The 18384-nt window shown below is 48.6% G+C and overlaps 1 protein-coding gene across 1 annotated transcript; it reads right to left on the bottom strand.

The window, feature by feature from the left end:
* Positions 1 to 3064: 3064 nt before the first annotated feature.
* wnt4 (wingless-type MMTV integration site family, member 4) lies at positions 3065 to 17932 on the bottom strand. The gene is made up of 5 exons (XM_077006213.1): positions 17334 to 17932; positions 5489 to 5724; positions 5266 to 5397; positions 4957 to 5099; positions 3065 to 4861 (listed from the first exon to the last, which is right to left on the bottom strand). The coding sequence occupies exons 1-5, from the start codon at positions 17408 to 17410 to the stop codon at positions 4391 to 4393; spliced, it is 1059 nt and encodes a 352-aa protein (XP_076862328.1). The 5' UTR covers positions 17411 to 17932; the 3' UTR covers positions 3065 to 4390.
* Positions 17933 to 18384: the final 452 nt, after the last annotated feature.

Below are 18384 nucleotides of genomic sequence, written 5' to 3'. Positions count from 1 at the left end.
ACATTCGAGGCATCTAGCAGACACTCTTATCCAGAGCAACTTGCAAAACTACGTTAGTTGTTTGTCCTGATAGGATCTGACGGAGAGGAGATCACCTGGTCGTTGTTTGTGCTCGTGTTTGACCGGGGCAGGTGGGAGATGTGCCGTGGTGAACACAGACTCTCAGGGAGGGCCATTAAATCTGGATTGTTTTTGCCTTTCAGATACTTGTGTGAGCAGGGGAGCGTTTGTGAGCAGGGGAGCGTTTGTGCGCAGGGGAGCGTTTGTGAGCAGGGGAGCGTTTGTGCGCAGGGGAGCGTTTGTGCGCAGGGGAGCGTTTGTGCGCAGGGGAGCGTTTGTGCGCAGGGGAGCGTTTGTGCGCAGCCCTCTGGAATTCCAGCTTAAGTTCTGCAGGCAGCCGGTTGCCCAAACACTCGTGTGTCCTCCCCTAACCAAACACTCGTGTGTCCTCCCCTAACCAAACACTCGTGTGTCCTCCCCTAACCAAACACTCGCGTGTCCTCCCCTAACCAAACACTCGCGTGTCCTCCCCTAACCAAACACTCGCGTGTCCTCCCCTAACCAAACACTCGTGTGTCCTCCCCTAACCAAACACTCGTGTGTCCTCCCCTAACCAAACACTCGTGTGTCCTCCCCTAACCAAACACTCGCGTGTCCTCCCCTAACCAAACACTCGCGTGTCCTCCCCTAACCAAACACTCGCGTGTCCTCCCCTAACCAAACACTCGCGTGTCCTCCCCTAACCAAACACTCGCGTGTCCTCCCCTAACCAAACACTCGCGTGTCCTCCCCTAACCAAACACTCGCGTGTCCTCCCCTAACCAAACACTCGCGTGTCCTCCCCTAACCAAACACTCGCGTGTCCTCCCCTAACCAAACACTCGCGTGTCCTCCCCTAACCAAACACTCGCGTGTCCTCCCCTAACCAAACACTCGCGTGTCCTCCCCTAACCAAACACTCGCGTGTCCTCCCCTAACCAAACAACATTGTCCGTGCCGACTCCAGAGACCAAAGTCATATTAAAAGTAGCTGAAAGGCTGAAGCCCCAGATCTCTGGGCCTCTTTATTGAATTGTAGCTTGATAATTATGTTATGTCCCAGGAAAAGCCTCTACAAATATTAAATTACTGTGTGGTATTTCCATCAAAGAGGTGGTGACAGGACCGTTCTGTTGACAGGATTGTATTTCTCAAAGTGAAGACTCCCTCTAGCACATTTCAGGTCTATTCATACACAAATATACACACATACACACACACACACACACACACACACACACACAAACTGGGGTCTAGTGACTTCTAACTTCAGGGTTACGCAAGTGTTTTATTAGCTTTTTTTCTAGAAAAGTCTCAACCTAGCAGCAAAGTGGTTAACGCGGTTTCCGTCCGCTCTGTCTTGCAGCACACGCCACCGTATTGATGCTGCATGTCTTCTGCACGAGGACGTCCACAGGATGCTCTGGAATTATCAAGATTCTTTTGCAATTCTTTTGTCTCGTCTGTGTCACAGAAATATGGCAGTTTTCATTCTGCCTGCCAAAGGATCGTGGGCTATAAAATCAAGACTATAAAAGTAGTTCTGAGAACCACGTGCTCTTGAGATGTTTTTTTGTGCTACATGTACCTAACGCTGTAAAGTCAGCGTTAGGTCGAAACGTGGATCTGTTTTGAGGAAGGTCATTTCAGAGCAGTGAGAGGTGTGTTCTTATCCATCCTGCCTGAAGAAGCCCAGGGCCATTTGATGACCTACAGTACATAAACGTCGGCTTCACAGTTGCCTAAGTGTGGAGGTCCACCCCCTTCTCCTGCACCACGCTGAGCTCTATTCTTCTCATTTGGCCTGCAGAATGGGTTAAATGCTGTTCGGTGAGGAGCCAAGCTCCTCCCATTTCTTCACCAACTGTTCTTCTCCTTTCCTGAGGGCATAACCCCATAAGCTCCGCGGTCCTCACCTTCACGCTTTCTTTTCCCAGATTTCCCAGCACTGTGTCTGCTGTGGGCTTCACCGTTTCACTTCACTCATGTACACATACTCAGCAGATACAGATATGCAGCCATGTGGTGTCACTGGCCACACCTCCTTCACTGGCCACACCTCCTCTACAGTAATCATCTCACCCCCAAGGTGCAGGCCTAGGGGGCAGAAAATTTGACGATTATAAAAAGCCCCAGCAGGCAACAACTGAACCCTCGGTGACGCCGCGGTTATGCCGGGGTGAGCGTCAAGCCATCTTTAGCGCCTGTGATGTGCATATGTGTGGCTAACATCCCTAATTCCTGCCATTATTCCACACATAGTTTCTATAAATATTTATTGTCCTTGGCATGTGTCCGGGTTGGGCTACGCTCACCATATCATCTGTTACCCAGAGCAGACTGACACTGCTAACACTGGATATGTGTTACCCAGGGCAGACTGACACTGCTAACACTGGATATGTGTTACCCAGGGCAGACTGACACTGCTAACACTGGATATGTGTTACCCAGGGCAGACTGACACTGCTAACACTGGATATGTGTTACCCATGGCAGAGTGACACTGGTTACACTGGATATGTGTTACCTAGGGTAGAATGGCACTGGTTACACTGGATATGTGTTACCCATGGCAGACTGACACTGCTAACACTGGATATGTGTTACCCAGGGCAGACTGACACTGCTAACACTGGATATGTGTTACCCATGGCAGAGTGACACTGGTTACACTGGATATGTGTTACCTAGGGTAGAATGGCACTGGTTACACTGGATATGTGTTACCCATGGCAGAGTGGCACTGGTTACACTGGATATGTGTTACCTAGGGTAGAATGGCACTGGTTACACTGGATATGTGTTACCTAGGGTAGAATGGCACTGGTTACACTGGATATGGTTTGAGGAAGGTTTCTGAACTGTGAGGGATTTGACTTGATGAATCTTTTATGAATCCAGTAATGCCAGGGACTGTGAAGAGGTGAAGAGGCTGTTCTGTAACTCATTAAAATCCAGACTGTGTACAACCAGAGATTTACAGTGTGAAGACTTTGGTTTAGTTTTTAAAGGTCAAGTCAATTCCTCCACAGAATGTGTCTTTATAATAGGCTGTTTGTGTCTGAAGGCAACCATTGACCATGGAAGATTTCCTGTCACAACAGTTTGAGAAGAAACACAATGATTGTCAATCTTTCACATGTCATATATTTCAAATAAACATACATTCATATGCAAAATAGTCCTCTTCAGTGTATGAGTCTTGTACAGAGCTATGTGTCTTTAGAATACTGGATATTATGTTTGTACTATAGAACAACTTGGAATTACGGGTGGTTGTACATAGTTGTCATAAATAATTCAGTCCCTCTCGATGACGTCAAATGGAACAGGGAATGCTCTGGGGTTCGTGTGTTTGCGGTATGTGCGTCTGGAGATTAAAAGTGCTGGATCCACTGTGCACAGCATCCTGGTCCACCTGCCGCGAGATGACCTGTGAAGAGCTGGTGTGTCGTCGTCTGGGAGCGTGGCGGCTACGTCCCACGGCCGTGTGTGTGAGGAGGCAGCTGAGCACACTCCAAACACAGCAGCGGCTGCTTTGATGGGGTTTCTCTCTGAGATTACTCAACATCACATCCAGGAAACAAGACGCTTGGAACATTTCTTTCTTTAGACCTGGGTTAATTCCCCATGAAAGAGGAGAAAGTCCATTATATATATTTGTGTTTGTGTGTAAATGATACAAATAATATCCAGAATCAGTGTATGTGGGAGTGTATGTATATACACACCATGATTCTGTACATTAGTTGCAAAGTTTTCTGAGTTAGCATCGTAGACACAACATTGTTCAAACGTACACCTGGACTGCATCTTGACAAGTTTTAGATGGAAACTCCCTTGATGTCCATGATGCCTGATGAGATTCTAAAGCAGCGTTGGCAGGGGCAAATAAGCCAAAAGCATGAATTTACCCCGCCCTAGTTGTCTGGCCCCGCCTCTCAGCCCCTCCCACCATATAATTGTCCCTCTCTCCACTACTCAATACCACTCCACTTGGAGTAAGTCACATTAAAAAATTCACTCTTTGAATCAAATAAGTTAAAAAAATACAAAAATAAGAGACCAACCACAATTAAAAGGAAAAACATGTAAAATGAAAGAAAAGTGAAAAACGGAGAGAAAAATACTCTCAAGTGGGACTTGAAATAAACCGAAAGCTCTATGTTGTCCCCTACACTTGCGTGTCCCATATATGACATGTTCTTTCACAATCATATGAAGTGATCTTGGGGGGGGGGGGGGGGGGGGGGGGGGTCTGCGTCTTTCTGTCTTGGCTCATGTGTCTCCTGGTGTCTCGGCGCAGTGAGGCGGCAGGAGGACACTTCGCTGGTGGAGTCATGGTGGATCACCGACACGTGTGCATCTCCACCATCTTACGGCACTGTTTGCACTTGACATAGCAGCACCAGTGAAATTTGCAGCTGCACCTGTCCACAACCTCCACCTCCTCTGTGTGAAAGCCCCGCCCACAGCACATGAGCTCGCAGCCATCGATGGCCTTTGAGGTCTTGTTGCAGTAGCGGCCTACGGTTCCCAGCATGCCCGGTGTCCTGGGGTCGTGTTCACAGAAGTCTGGGCTGGGGTCTAGGTAGACCAAGTCCTCATCCGTGTGGGGCTTGAACTGAGAGTTTCGGGGCATCAGCACCTTGGTGGTCCCCACCTTGCGCTGCTCCACCTCTGTGGCACCATCAAACTTCTCCTTGATGACGTTGCCCACCTTGCGGAAGGGTGGCATGGCCTTCCAGCAGGTCTTCACTTCGCAGGAGCCTGAAACACCGTGGCATTTACACTCCACTCTCATGTGGCTCAGAATTGCCTAGGGAACAGCGGAGAGAACGTATTTGAATTGTAAGTGGTTTTAGGTTTGGCTAGTTTTGCTAAGGACCCTGGGAAGGTCTCCGGTAGTCTTACCTTCCGTCCTGCTTCGTTGTTATGGAGGTTCATCAGGGCACGGTTGGAGGACTGGCCTTTGCTTCTCTCCCTGACATCCACGAAGGACTGGGAAAAGGCGACTCCGTATGCGATGTTATCGGAGCATCCTGACCACTGGAAGCCTAAGGCAACAGAGAGGCACTTAATGGCTGAAACAGCATCTCAGGGGAGGATGGAGTGCCTGTCTCTCACAGCTCTTCATTCAGCTTTATTCATTTCCTTTCTGATTTCGGACTTTGGCTGTGGAGTTGAGCTGAGCGGTCAGGCGTCGTGTGCGGGATGTCGTACCCTCGGGGCTGACACCATGAACGTTGCGGTCACAGCCACACTTCTCCAGCTCGCCGCTGCTGCAGGCCCTGGTCACGGCGACGGCCACGCTGGCCGCAGAGATCGCGTAGACGAAGGCGGCCTCTCTAGTGCCTGCTCCGAGATCAAACGCAAAGAAAACAATGAATAAAGAGACGCGGGCGTCAAAGGGTCATCACATCTGTGGTAGGTGGAGTGCGCTGACCTTGCGTTACGATCTTGCCGAAGACGGGGACCGTCTCCAGCGTGGAGCAGTTCCAGCGGCGGTTGCGGAACTGGTACTGACACTCGTCGATGGCCAGCTGGGCACCCCTCCGCACGGCGTCCATCACCTCCACGTTGCGCTTACAGATCTGCACCTGCCTCTGGATTAGCCCACGCAGCTTCTCACAGCTTTCCTCGTCTGAGATACTTCCTACCGACGAGAGCTTGGCCAGGTACCTTGGAGACAGAGACACAGAGTCACAGGAGTTAGGAACACGCGGAGATGTATGGATAGATGGAAAACACTTCTGGGAAAGTAAACGACGTCGTGGTCATCACAGCCTGCAAGCTAATATGTTTTACAATATTCTCAGCCCCCAACATTTTATTGGAGATTGTGTAATATTTTAATAAATAAGGAACGCCTTAAATCTCTGTTGGGTGAACCTACAAATGTGGAGAACATGAGAAGAGGAAAGAGGTAATGTGGCGTGGTGAATAATTTGAGGCCGACCAAACAGAACACTTGATCTACTTAAGCTTCATTCCATGAGTTCGGCGACCCCCGTGTGGAGATCTGTTTGTTTAACCATCTGGTGAGCACAAACATCGAAGGCATAAACAACGGAGAATGTCTACAAGGTTCTTGGAAGGCTCTGGCCCGCAGATGAGGTCCGTGGAACACCAGCAGAATGGCTGGAGGTTATCTGGACCTCTCACCTCCAGGGCACTGGGGTCAGGGAGATTCTACCATGCCAGCTCAGCGCTCACCTTTTAACGGCACCTTATAAAAATAGGCCGCTTTGACGAGCTCGTCAGAAACACTCTCAGGGGATCCCATCCAAACCCCCCCCCCCCCCCCCCCCCCCCCCCATCCAACCCCCCCCCCCCAGTCCTTCCCAGTTTAATGGGAGGAAGAAGAAACGTCTGGGTAGTGCAAATCTTTTCAGGGGGTTCGTGAGCAAGGACTGAGTCAGATGAAAGCATTGCTGTTTAATGACTGGTCTAAGGCGTCGGAGGTCGGGGGTCGGCAGGGGTGTGTGTGGGGGGGGGGATTGGGGGTGTGCGTAGACACAGATATAAAATGTGTGGTGTGTCAGTTACCATTTCCCTCTGACTGTTCAAACATACTCCATATTGCTCCTACGTTGACCTCTAAGGGCATTTTGTTAACGGATGTCGGAGTCACTTTGATCACATTTGTGATGCAGTATACGTCCATCAGGAACTGCCAACAGGTTCTTTAATGTCATGCAGTAAGTAGGTTGAATTCCCCAGTTTGATTCCAGTCCTGAGGCCTGTTGCCAACTTCTCCCAGTTTGGCCTCCACTTGTAAGATGTATGACCTTCTCTAGAGTTAAAAGCCTTTATCTGAATCCACAGGCCGAGTCGTATCCCAGCATCCTGTGCTGCTGAAAGGCCTGGATTTTGTGGGCCAGGTTTGGGGCATATGGCACACACACACACACACACACACACACACACACACACACACACACACACACCTCCTCATCCACAACACACTCATCTGAGCACTCAGCTGGACTGATAACCACTTCCTCACTGTCCTCATCCATAGACTCTGTCTCGCCGAGATGAGCAGAATGACCTCATCCTCCAGACTAGTCACATGTCCGTCTATCACATGACCTTTCATTCAATTATGACACCAATTATCACGGCTGGTGAAACAGCTTTACAGGCACTTATACGTGTGGGTACAACGCCGGTTTATCGGTATATGTGTGGGTACAGTGATCCAATTGGTTAAATCGCTTTTGCAGTCTCCAAACACAAGGGCATTGTCAGAGGTTTCACCCTCCACACGTGTGATTCTAACGACCACAGACGGGCCTGCTCTGTGAAATGAGAGGAGGATTTATCAGCACCAGCTGGAGCTACAGTGCAAACACTCATAACAAAACCTCCTCTCCCAAGAAACACCTGATAAACCACATGCACAGTGTTTCTGCTTGTGTTCTGAAGCCTTTCCGTGTGGGAAAAAATGTGATCCAGACCTCAGTGCTGATGGGGCGAGGGCAGGTTCAGGGTGTTCTGCTCTCCCACCCTGATGGGGCGGGGGCAGGTTCAGGGTGTTCTGCTCTCCCACCCTGATGGGGCGGGGCAGGTTCAGGGTGTTCTGCTCTCCTACCCTGATGGTGCGGGGGCAGGTTCAGGGTGTTCTGCTCTCCTACCCTGATGGGGCGGGGGCAGGTTCAGGGTGTTCTGCTCTCCTACCCTGATGGGGCGGGGGCAGGTTCAGGGTTTTCTGCTCTCCTACCCTGATGGGGCGGGGCAGGTTCAGGGTGTTCTGCTCTCCTACCCTGATGGGGCGGGGCAGGTTCAGGGTGTTCTGCTCTCCCACCCTGATGGGGCGGGGCAGGTTCAGGGTGTTCTGCTCTCCTACCCTGATGGGGCGGGGCAGGTTCAGGGCGCTCTGCTCTCCTACCCTGATGGGGCGAGGGCAGGTTCAGGGTGTTCTGCTCTCCTACCCTGATGGGGCGGGGGCAGGTTCAGGGTGTTCTGCTCTCCTACCCTGATGGTGCGGGGGCAGGTTCAGGGTGTTCTGCTCTCCCACCCTGATGGGGCGAGGGCAGGTTCAGGGTGTTCTGCTCTCCTACCCTGATGGGGCGGGGGCAGGTTCAGGGTGTTCTGCTCTCCTACCCTGATGGTGCGGGGGCAGGTTCAGGGTGTTCTGCTCTCCCACCCTGATGGGGCGAGGGCAGGTTCAGGGTGTTCTGCTCTCCTACCCTGATGGGGCGAGGGCAGGTTCAGGGTGTTCTGCTCTCCTACCCTGATGGGGCGAGGGCAGGTTCAGGGTGTTCTGCTCTCCTACCCTGATGGTGCGGGGGCAGGTTCAGGGTGTTCTGCTCTCCCACCCTGATGGGGCGAGGGCAGGTTCAGGGTGTTCTGCTCTCCTACCCTGATGGGGCGAGGGCAGGTTCAGGGTGTTCTGCTCTCCCACCCTGATGGGGCGGGGCAGGTTCAGGGTGTTCTGCTCTCCCACCCTGATGGGGCGAGGGCAGGTTCAGGGTGTTCTGCTCTCCTACCCTGATGGGGCGGGGCAGGTTCAGGGTGTTCTGCTCTCCCACCCTGATGGGGCGGGGCAGGTTCAGGGTGTTCTGCTCTCCTACCCTGATGGGGCGGGGCAGGTTCAGGGCGCTCTGCTCTCCTACCCTGATGGGGCGAGGGCAGGTTCAGGGTGTTCTGCTCTCCCACCCTGATGGGGCGGGGGCAGGTTCAGGGTGTTCTGCTCTCCTACCCTGATGGGGCGGGGCAGGTTCAGGGCGCTCTGCTCTCCCACCCTGCCAGCTTTCAGCTTCCACTCTTTAAGGTCAAAGGCAGCTGTGCAGGGGGTCAGCTGGGGTCAGCTGTGCAGGGATCTGGGGTCAGCGCGTTCCCCCTGCAGAGTGTCCCCTTGTTCCTCTGCAACAGGTTTATGTGTAGAATTATATTGTTCTGGTCTCTGAGGGACGACGGCCTCAGTTTTAGAACCCAGTGCAGCTTACTGTACAGTGGAAGGGTGTACAGTGTGTGTGTGTGTGTGTGGGGGGGAAGTGTGGTGTGGTAAAGGTGAAGGTCCTAAAAACACTAGTCTCTGGCCCTCTACTCAACTCTGACACAAGAGAGAGAGAGAGAGAAAGAGAAGAAGAAGAGGATGAGACACAGAAGAGAGAGGAGAGCAACATCAGACACAGGAGAGACAGGAGAAGAAGATGAGACAAATGAACCCTTGTGAAGCAGACCTACTTGTGAGCCGTTTTTGAGCATTAAATCCTCGAAACCAGCTATTTTTACATTTCCTATCTTGGGGGGGGGGAAATGTCAGCTGTAAATATGCGGGGGTAAATACACAGTGTGCCAGGACTGCCCTCTGCAAACAGAGACGCGTGAGCCGCTCAGGGTGAGACGCTCGCCGCGTGCCCTCCAGACCTGATTCCATGTTCACATATTTCTCAGCTCTGTGCTCTTCCCTCTAGTTTCCTGACTGTTCCAACTCCAGCACCACTGCCTGTTAATGCTGAACGTTTAAACATGACAACACACCGAAGTGTAACGATGTGTATACATCTGTTGTTCTAGTGAACATGCATTTCTTATTTCTCTAATACTGGAGCAAAACAAATTTAGATTTGTCTTCTGTAACAAGGATGATGAAGGAGACGCCTACCCGTATAGATTCTGATTTTGTGTAGATTCGTGACTTGCCAGATGCAGCATCTGCACCTGATGCTGTTTGCTGAACATTTACAAATTGGATTCCTGTCCGATCCTGACAGCCCAGGACTATCTTCAATAATGAGGGGGGCGTCTGCCTTCAGTCCCAGAGCCACGCCTTCCCCATACTTACTGCTCAAACACTCCTCACGTATGCACACCCTGAAGCTTGGAGCACTAGGACCGCACATGACGTGGACACAAGCACAAGTGTCTAGTCTTTGAAAAGTTCAGAACCAGCATTGACTCCACATTGACTCTACACAGAGCACCAAGGAAATCTTTTGGACTCTAGAGGGCAGTGTTGTCTCTGCTTCTCCCTTGGGAATTATTTAGAGAATTGCTTATCTTCAAAAATCTATTACTGATATAAATCTGTTGTGGAACAAAAACAAATGCCATCGTTATAGCCCCAGACCGTCTACAGGGGGCAGTGTTCTCACTAACAGACCGTCTACAGGGGGCAATGTTCTCACTAACAGACCCGTCTACAGGGGGCAGTGTTCTCACTAACAGACCCATCTACAGGGGGCAATGTTCTCACTAACAGACCCATCTACAGGGGGCAATGTTCTCACTAACAGACCCGTCTACAGGAGGCAATGTTCTCACTAACAGACCATCTACAGCGGGCAGTGTTCTCACTAACAGACCCATCTGCAATCAGTGTTCTCACTAACAGACCCGTCTACAGGGGGCAGTGTTCTCACTAACAGACCCGTCTACAGGGGGCAGTGTTCTCACTAACAGACCCGTCTGCAGGGGGCAGTGTTCTCACTAACAGTAGCTGATAAACACTGTGGATGTGAGAAGAAGGTGCAGGTGTTAAGTCACTGGGTCTTGAAGGTTTGGTTTTTGAGTAGAAGACAAGCTGCAACTCAAGCTATTAACGTGTGTTTTTCTAGAAATGATCCTGTATACAGCGATGCTCTTTGTGATGACTGTACTCATTTTGGGAAACTCGCTCCTGTGATGTCATGGTCCCCTGTGATGTCATGTTCTTCTTGTTTATTGAGAAGCTCAGACTGGATAAACGCTAAAAATGAGAGAGGAGTGAATCACATCAGACCGGAGCCCATATATGTAATCTTAGAACAGGACCCAAACTGTCTTATCTCCATGAGCAGCAGTTAGCCATGCCAACAATCCACTTTTCCTTTTATAGTTTTCGTGTCTGTTGGGTAAAGGTGCAGGTTAAAGGTCTACATGCACCTGCCCTGTGCACCAAAGTTAAAGGTTAAATGATGGATGTTTATGGGTCGCAGGGTCAAAAAGATCATAACTGTTACATGGTTAAAACTCAGCTACCTCTGCAGTCGCTTGTCAAACATTTGACTTAAAGATGTGGTCATCTTTAAACATCAGGGAGGACCAGTGGGAACATCACAATGGACCAGCGAGAACATCAGGGAGGACCAGTGGGAACATCACAGTGGACCAGTGGGAACATCACAGTGGACCAGTGGGAACATCAGGGAGGACCAGTGGGAACATCACAGTGGACCAGTGGGAACATCACAGTGGACCAGTGGGAACATCACAGTGGACCAGTGGGAACATCACAGTGGACCAGCGAGAACATCACAGTGGACCAGTGGGAACATCACAGTGGACCAGTGGGAACATCACAGTGGACCAGTGGGAACATCACAGTGGACCAGTGGGAACATCACAGTGGACCAGCGAGAACATCACAGTGGACCAGCGGGAACATCACAGTGGACCAGCGGGAACATCACAGTGGACCAGTGGGAACATCACAGTGGACCAGTGGGAACATCAGGGAGGACCAGTGGGAACATCACAGTGGACCAGTGGGAACATCAGGGAGGACCAGCGAGAACATCACAGTGGACCAGCGAGAACATCACAGTGGACCAGCGAGAACATCACAGTGGACCAGTGGGAACATCAGGGAGGACCAGTGGGAACATCACAGTGGACCAGTGGGAACATCACAATGGACCAGCGAGAACATCACGGAGGACCAGTGGGAACATCACAGTGGACCAGTGGGAACATCAGGGAGGACCAGCGAGAACATCACAGTGGACCAGCGGGAACATCACAGTGGACCAGTGGGAACATCAGGGAGGACCAGTGGGAACATCACATAGAACATTGGTGATGCCAGGATGCCAAATGGGCTACAGGGTTATGTCCAGCTCTGATGGCTATTTTATTTTCAGGGAAAAATTAACTGTTAAAGTGAAAAAAGGCTTTTAACAAAATTGAGTGCCTCATTTGGTTTCAAATGGTGGTTTAACTAGAAAGGATGTGTCAAGAATGCCATACTAATCACCCACTTGACCCTTATCTTTTAGAGCAGATGTCTAATGAAAGAGGTCAGGGCCACAGCTATGCATGCTGTTTCATGGAAGCTTGCAGGTCTCTGTCTGTTTTCTGTCATTAAAACTTTTCTCACTTTCTCCCAATAAATGGAAACCTTTGATGGATCAAGCTGGATGGAAATATTTTAGCAGCCATGGTTCCAGAGAGTAGGCCATGGAGAAACCCAGGAGGTCTGTGAGAATCCACCATGTGCAGCTTCATTGACCTGTTGTCAAGTGGGGCTATTTGCGTTAGGCGTGTTAGAGCTGCTCTCCTCTCGCATTAGAGCTGCTCTCCTCTCACGTTAGAGCTGCTCTCCTCTCACATTAGAGCTGCTCTCCTCACACGTTAGAGCTGCTCTCCTCTCACGTTAGATCTGCTCTCCTCTCATGTTAGATCTGCTCTCCTCTCACATTAGAGCTGCTCTCCTCTCACGTTAGAGCTGCTCTCCTCTCACGTTAGATCTGCTCTCCTCTCACGTTAGATCTGCTCTCCTTTCACGTTAGAGCTGCTCTCCTCTCACATTAGAGCTGCTCTCCTCTCACGTTAGATCTGCTCTCCTTTCACGTTAGAGCTGCTCTCCTCTCATGTTAGAGCTGCTCTCCTCTCACGTTAGATCTGCTCTCCTCTCACGTTAGAGCTGCTCTCCTCTCACGTTAGATCTGCTCTCCTCTCACGTTAGAGCTGCTCTCCTCTCACGTTAGAGCTGCTCTCCTCTCACGTTAGATCTGCTCTCCTCTCACATTAGGGCTGCTCTCCTCTCACGTTAGAGCTGCTCTCCTCTCACATTAGATCTGCTCTCCTCTCACATTAGAGCTGCTCTCCTCTCACGTTAGAGCTGCTCTCCTCTCACATTAGAGCTGCTCTCCTCACACGTTAGAGCTGCTCTCCTCTCACGTTAGATCTGCTCTCCTCTCATGTTAGATCTGCTCTCCTCTCACATTAGAGCTGCTCTCCTCACACGTTAGAGCTGCTCTCCTCTCACGTTAGATCTGCTCTCCTCTCATGTTAGATCTGCTCTCCTCTCACATTAGAGCTGCTCTCCTCTCACGTTAGAGCTGCTCTCCTCTCACGTTAGAGCTGCTCTCCTCTCACGTTAGATCTGCTCTCCTCTCACGTTAGATCTGCTCTCCTTTCACGTTAGAGCTGCTCTCCTCTCACATTAGAGCTGCTCTCCTCTCATGTTAGAGCTGCTCTCCTCTCATGTTAGAGCTGCTCTCCTCTCACGTTAGATCTGCTCTCCTCTCACGTTAGAGCTGCTTTCCTCTCACGTTAGATCTGCTCTCCTCTCACGTTAGAGCTGCTCTCCTCTCACGTTAGAGCTGCTCTCCTCTCACGTTAGATCTGCTCTCCTCTCACATTAGGGCTGCTCTCCTCTCACGTTAGAGCTGCTCTCCTCTCACGTTAGAGCTGCTCTCCTCTCACGTTAGAGCTGCTCTCCTCTCACGTTAGATCTGCTCTCCTCTCATGTTAGAGCTGCTCTCCTCTCACGTTAGACCTGCTCTCCTCTCACGTTAGATCTGCTCTCCTCTCACGTTAGATCTGCTCTCCTCTCACATTAGACCTGCTCTCCTCTCACGTTAGATCTGCTCTCCTCTCACGTTAGATCTGCTCTCCTCTCACGTTAGAGCTGCTCTCCTCTCACATTAGAGCTGCTCTCCTCTCACGTTAGATCTGCTCTCCTCTCATGTTAGATCTGCTCTCCTCACACGTTAGAGCTGCTCTCCTCTCACGTTAGAGCTGCTCTCCTCTCACGTTAGATCTGCTCTCCTCTCACGTTAGATCTGCTCTCCTCTCACGTTAGATCTGCTCTCCTCTCACGTTAGATCTGCTCTCCTCTCACATTAGAGCTGCTCTCCTCTCACATTAGATCTGCTCTCCTCTCACGTTAGATCTGCTCTCCTCTCACGTTAGAGCTGCTCTCCTCCAGAGCCGGAGTGGCTAATCGGGAGATTCGGGAGGATTCCCGATGGGCCGGCTCATGTCAATCTCTAGTTTGGGCCGATTGGGAGGAAAAAATTATTTTGGGTCAGATTTGGACATGAATCTCCCGGGCTGAAAAAGTGGCCCACTCCGGTCCTGCTCTCCTCTCACATTAGAGCTGCTCTCCTCTCACATTAGAGCTGTTCTCCTCTCATGTTAGAGCTGCTCTCCTCTCACATTAGAGCTGCTCTCCTCTCACATTAGAGCTGTTCTCCTCTCATGTTAGAGCTGCTCTCCTCACATTAGAGCTGCTCTCCTCACATTAGAGCTGCTCTCCTCACATTAGAGCTGCTCTCCTCTCGTGTTGCTCATCAGCTGTGTCTCTATTTTTTGACCGTCCTTCAGAGTTTAACCTCTATTGTTTCCGTGGCAGCATGACATGGCACTCCGACATGGCGTTCTCATGATCAGGAGGGGGCAGAGCATTCATGTTCATCTCAGTCCCAAACGCCGACACCTTGTCATCATAGATGTGGTTAAGAGAAGCAGGTTCTGAACTGCAGTGTCAGACACGGTGTTGGTCCTTACATTTCAAATAATGAGCCCACATGATTCATGAAGTCTTAACACTTTGAAAACAAGAAAAATTACCTGCATATTGAAATCTTTCTCAACAATACACGTGATATAAGGTATATTAACATATAAAGAAATGACTAAATGTAAGCAATTGGGAAATATAAATCCTTATATGTGCAAAAAATAGTTCAGAGTCAGTCAGGAGTTTATAAGGTTTAGTGTGGGATATCTGGGCAGTTTCAGATACATTTCAAAACGTATTATTTGGGAGGTGAGTGCTTCACAGACTCTTGAATATCACAGGGCAACTAAGGTACATGACACTTTAAAACATCTTTGTATTAATTAAACGTCTTAGTAACGTCGTGTTTTTGTAGCCCCTTTCAGTAATATGTTCAATAATAAGGTTTTTTGTGCTGATGTCAAATGTTCCCTTATAACATAACATTTAGCGCCTTCTTATTTGTCCGCCTCTAAATGGTGTCTTTTCTCAGGCCACAACACACACACACACACACACACACACACACACACACACACACACACACACACACACACACACACACACTCACTCACTCACTCCCGTGCGCGCGGAGGCCAGCTGTTTATTGAAGTTCTAAGAGGCGTGCAGGTGCAGCAGAAAGTGCTTGGTCATAGAGAGATATGATAGAGCTGCTGATAGACGCGCGCACGAACAATACTGCAGAAATCCCAAAATGAAAAGACTTGGCCTCGCCACACAGCTTTTGGCGATGGCCGTTGAGTTGAAGGTGCGGTGGAAATACTGTAAAATATTTACTCTCCTTTTCTGTTTCAATAGACTGTCCCTTTGTAAATTAGATTAAATCATCAAGGTGGATTTCTATAAAAAACTTATATAGCCCGGACCTGGTCACTGCACGTAAGTACTAGGATAAATTACATTTCTATAAATACTACTTCGGACGAGATTCCGCACAGGTTCTTGAAATGTGTAAAAACATTTCAGTTTAGTAAGACGTTCGTTTTAAATGCTCATGAACTTTATTGCCCAATGTAAATGCCCTGTCACGCGCCAAGAAGTGGAACAGCGTGAATATTGCATAACGTCTGAATTATAGCTAGTAAACAATGTCAACACAGTATCTACATGAAAAAGTAGAAAACATCCCGTTACTGTTTTTACACAATTCGACGTCCATGTTGTTTAAAATGCGATTGCAAAAGGCTACAAATCTAAATAAATCGATGCGTTGTGTGAACTGTGCAAGTGAATCAAGTAACGCCGTGAAAATGTTGTTAGATGGCCCACTTAACCCTTTCACTGAACTCCCCGCCATAGTCAATTCATCTAACTGGATTTTACACTTATTCTTTACGCCTCTTTCGTTATTAGATCGTATACAAACTGTAAATCATTATTCGGAATATATACAGAGGCCTGAATGGTCCAGCAGGCTATTCCAGTCTTCATGAGTGTCCAATGTACCCATGTACGCATTTATATTAATCATTGGTTCAATATTTCTGTTTTCAGATACTTACTTTTGAATGTATCTGATTGTTCATATCTAGCATATCGGCCACAAATAAGACAATGACAATGTACATACACCTGAAATCATTAGTGCACCGAGTCGGAGTCTTATGTAATCTAGGCACGTTAATGTGTTTTACTGGGCCTATTGTTATAATTCATCTGTCTTAAAACATTAATTACACGCAGGCGCGCGCGTTATGTTATACTATCGTAAATTAATTAATTCCTGTAATTAAAAAATGTAGTCGGTAGCGGTGCTCTGGACTGGGTTTTTAGACACTGGGACTTTAGACAAGGTAAATCAGACATCTGTTCTGTTGTGTGTCGGATTTAGCAACCGTGGTATAAGCTGCGTGCTATTGCCCGTCCTGTGATGGGGGTGGTGTGGCGCACGAGCTCCTGTTCGGATTACTGTGTCAGAATAATCATATTTTGTAGACAGGTAAGAGGTTTTCCTCGAGTGTCATACATGCCTCTGCCTGCCCAAGACCCGCTCGTCTCACCACGCCTATAGCTAGTCCAAAACACTCAGTCGCCATCAAAAACTAACTGAAAATCATAAACAGTCAATGGGGAGGTGTGTTTTGTTCAGAGACTCGATATGTAAATCAGTCGCTTGTGAATAATCTATTCTGTAAAGTTGCTGGTCGTGTGAGTTGACTAACTGATTGGTATTGATACGTTGTCATTCATTTCACTGCTTACCTGCCCAAACCGTCAAACAGAACTGTTAGATCTGCTTAAGTGAAAGTCTGCTTCTTGCTTGGTAACAACAACCGTCCAATTTAATATATTTGCTGCTGTAAATTGCGAAATTGTTCGTACCCTTAAAGTTAAACGAGCTTTCAGAAGTCAAGCGTATATGGCATTATTAAGTGCATTATTGTGTTCATTATTAAGTGCATTATTATGTGCAATATTAAGTGCATTATTATGTGCAGTATTATGTTCATTATAATGTGCAGTATTATGTGCTGACTTCACAACGCGGAGAGGTGCTGTGCAGGTATGAGGCGCAAACACGAAAGTTGGCAAGAAGGTCACAAACATTTAGACTAGTTTAGTTCGCCAAACCGGCCCACTTCGCAACAGGAGTAAATAAATAAACTTGCACAAAAGTTACAATTGGCCTATAAGTCACTGATATAGATATGTTGGCCTGCTGAATGTCTTACTCAACATTATTGACATAAACAGCCCGGATTATCAGTTGTCGTCAAAGTTCAATACTGACACTTGAAAGGGAATGAATGAGGAAACTTTATCGTGTACTTACAGCCAGTTGCTCGCGTTTGCCGAGAAGAGAGCTAGAAACAGCATCAGTAGTGACCTTAACAAATACTCCGGTGTCATCTTGATTCCGAATTAAAATCACAAAAGTTGGTGTACAATCCACAGGAGGTGCGTTTATTTAAGTGTCTGACGATGTGAGCGAGGCTGCTCGTCAACGGGCCGCACAAATGAGTCGATCACTTTAAAAGCAATTAATCCATCATTGGACATCCAGTCAGAGGAGGCGCGGGTCTTGGTCAATATTAGTAGCCTTTGCCTTCTCATACAATACTGTGAAGTAACTTTATTATATCTTTGACAGTCGCCTATCTTACGTCCTCTGTCACTATTTCCCTGTGTCGCGCGTAATCGCTTTTTAGGTCTTGTTTTCGTATTAACACCATCAGGCAAATAGGATTGCTATGAAAAAATTAACCACTCGGGTTGAGTTTGATTCCTTGGGTTTTTTCTACGCGGCCCCTAAAATGCAGCCTCAGTCCTGAATGTTCTGGTTGAACGAGACGCGTTCATCTCACGAACTTCTGCCCTGTCTGATAACCTCGGTGGATGCCACTGAGCACGATGTGGGACTGAGTGCCGAATTTACTTACCCCTGGAGGATTTCGAAGGGGCGGTGCGAAATTTGGGGGAGGTTTTGATGCGCGTGCGTGTGTGTGTGTGTGTGTGTGTGTGTGTGTGTGAAGATAAAGGCGGGTTTAGCGCAAGCTAAAACGCAGTGTTTTTTTTCTTTCTGTATCTGCCAAGCGGTTTGGGAGTTCTCCAAAGGGATTCAGCACGGGAACGATTCACCCTAGTGGTGGTATAACTTTTTGGCAGCGCACCCCCTCCCTTATTAATAAGGGGGGAAATAATAATAAATTAAATAAGCAAGCTACTGTTCTTTCCTTTATTATAGTGAAAAGGCTGAAATCGTTTTTGGATCGTGCTGAATGTAATATTTCTGCATTCTTCACTCAAACATGTTCAGCTGATTTTTTTCTCATATGGTTTATGGAAAATGATTGCCACGTTTCCCTTTTATTGGCTTTTTCTGA

Source organism: Brachyhypopomus gauderio, chromosome 1 (assembly GCF_052324685.1).
Source record: "Brachyhypopomus gauderio isolate BG-103 chromosome 1, BGAUD_0.2, whole genome shotgun sequence".
NCBI lineage: Eukaryota > Metazoa > Chordata > Actinopteri > Gymnotiformes > Hypopomidae > Brachyhypopomus > Brachyhypopomus gauderio.
This window is presented reverse-complemented; position numbering and strand designations above follow the sequence as displayed.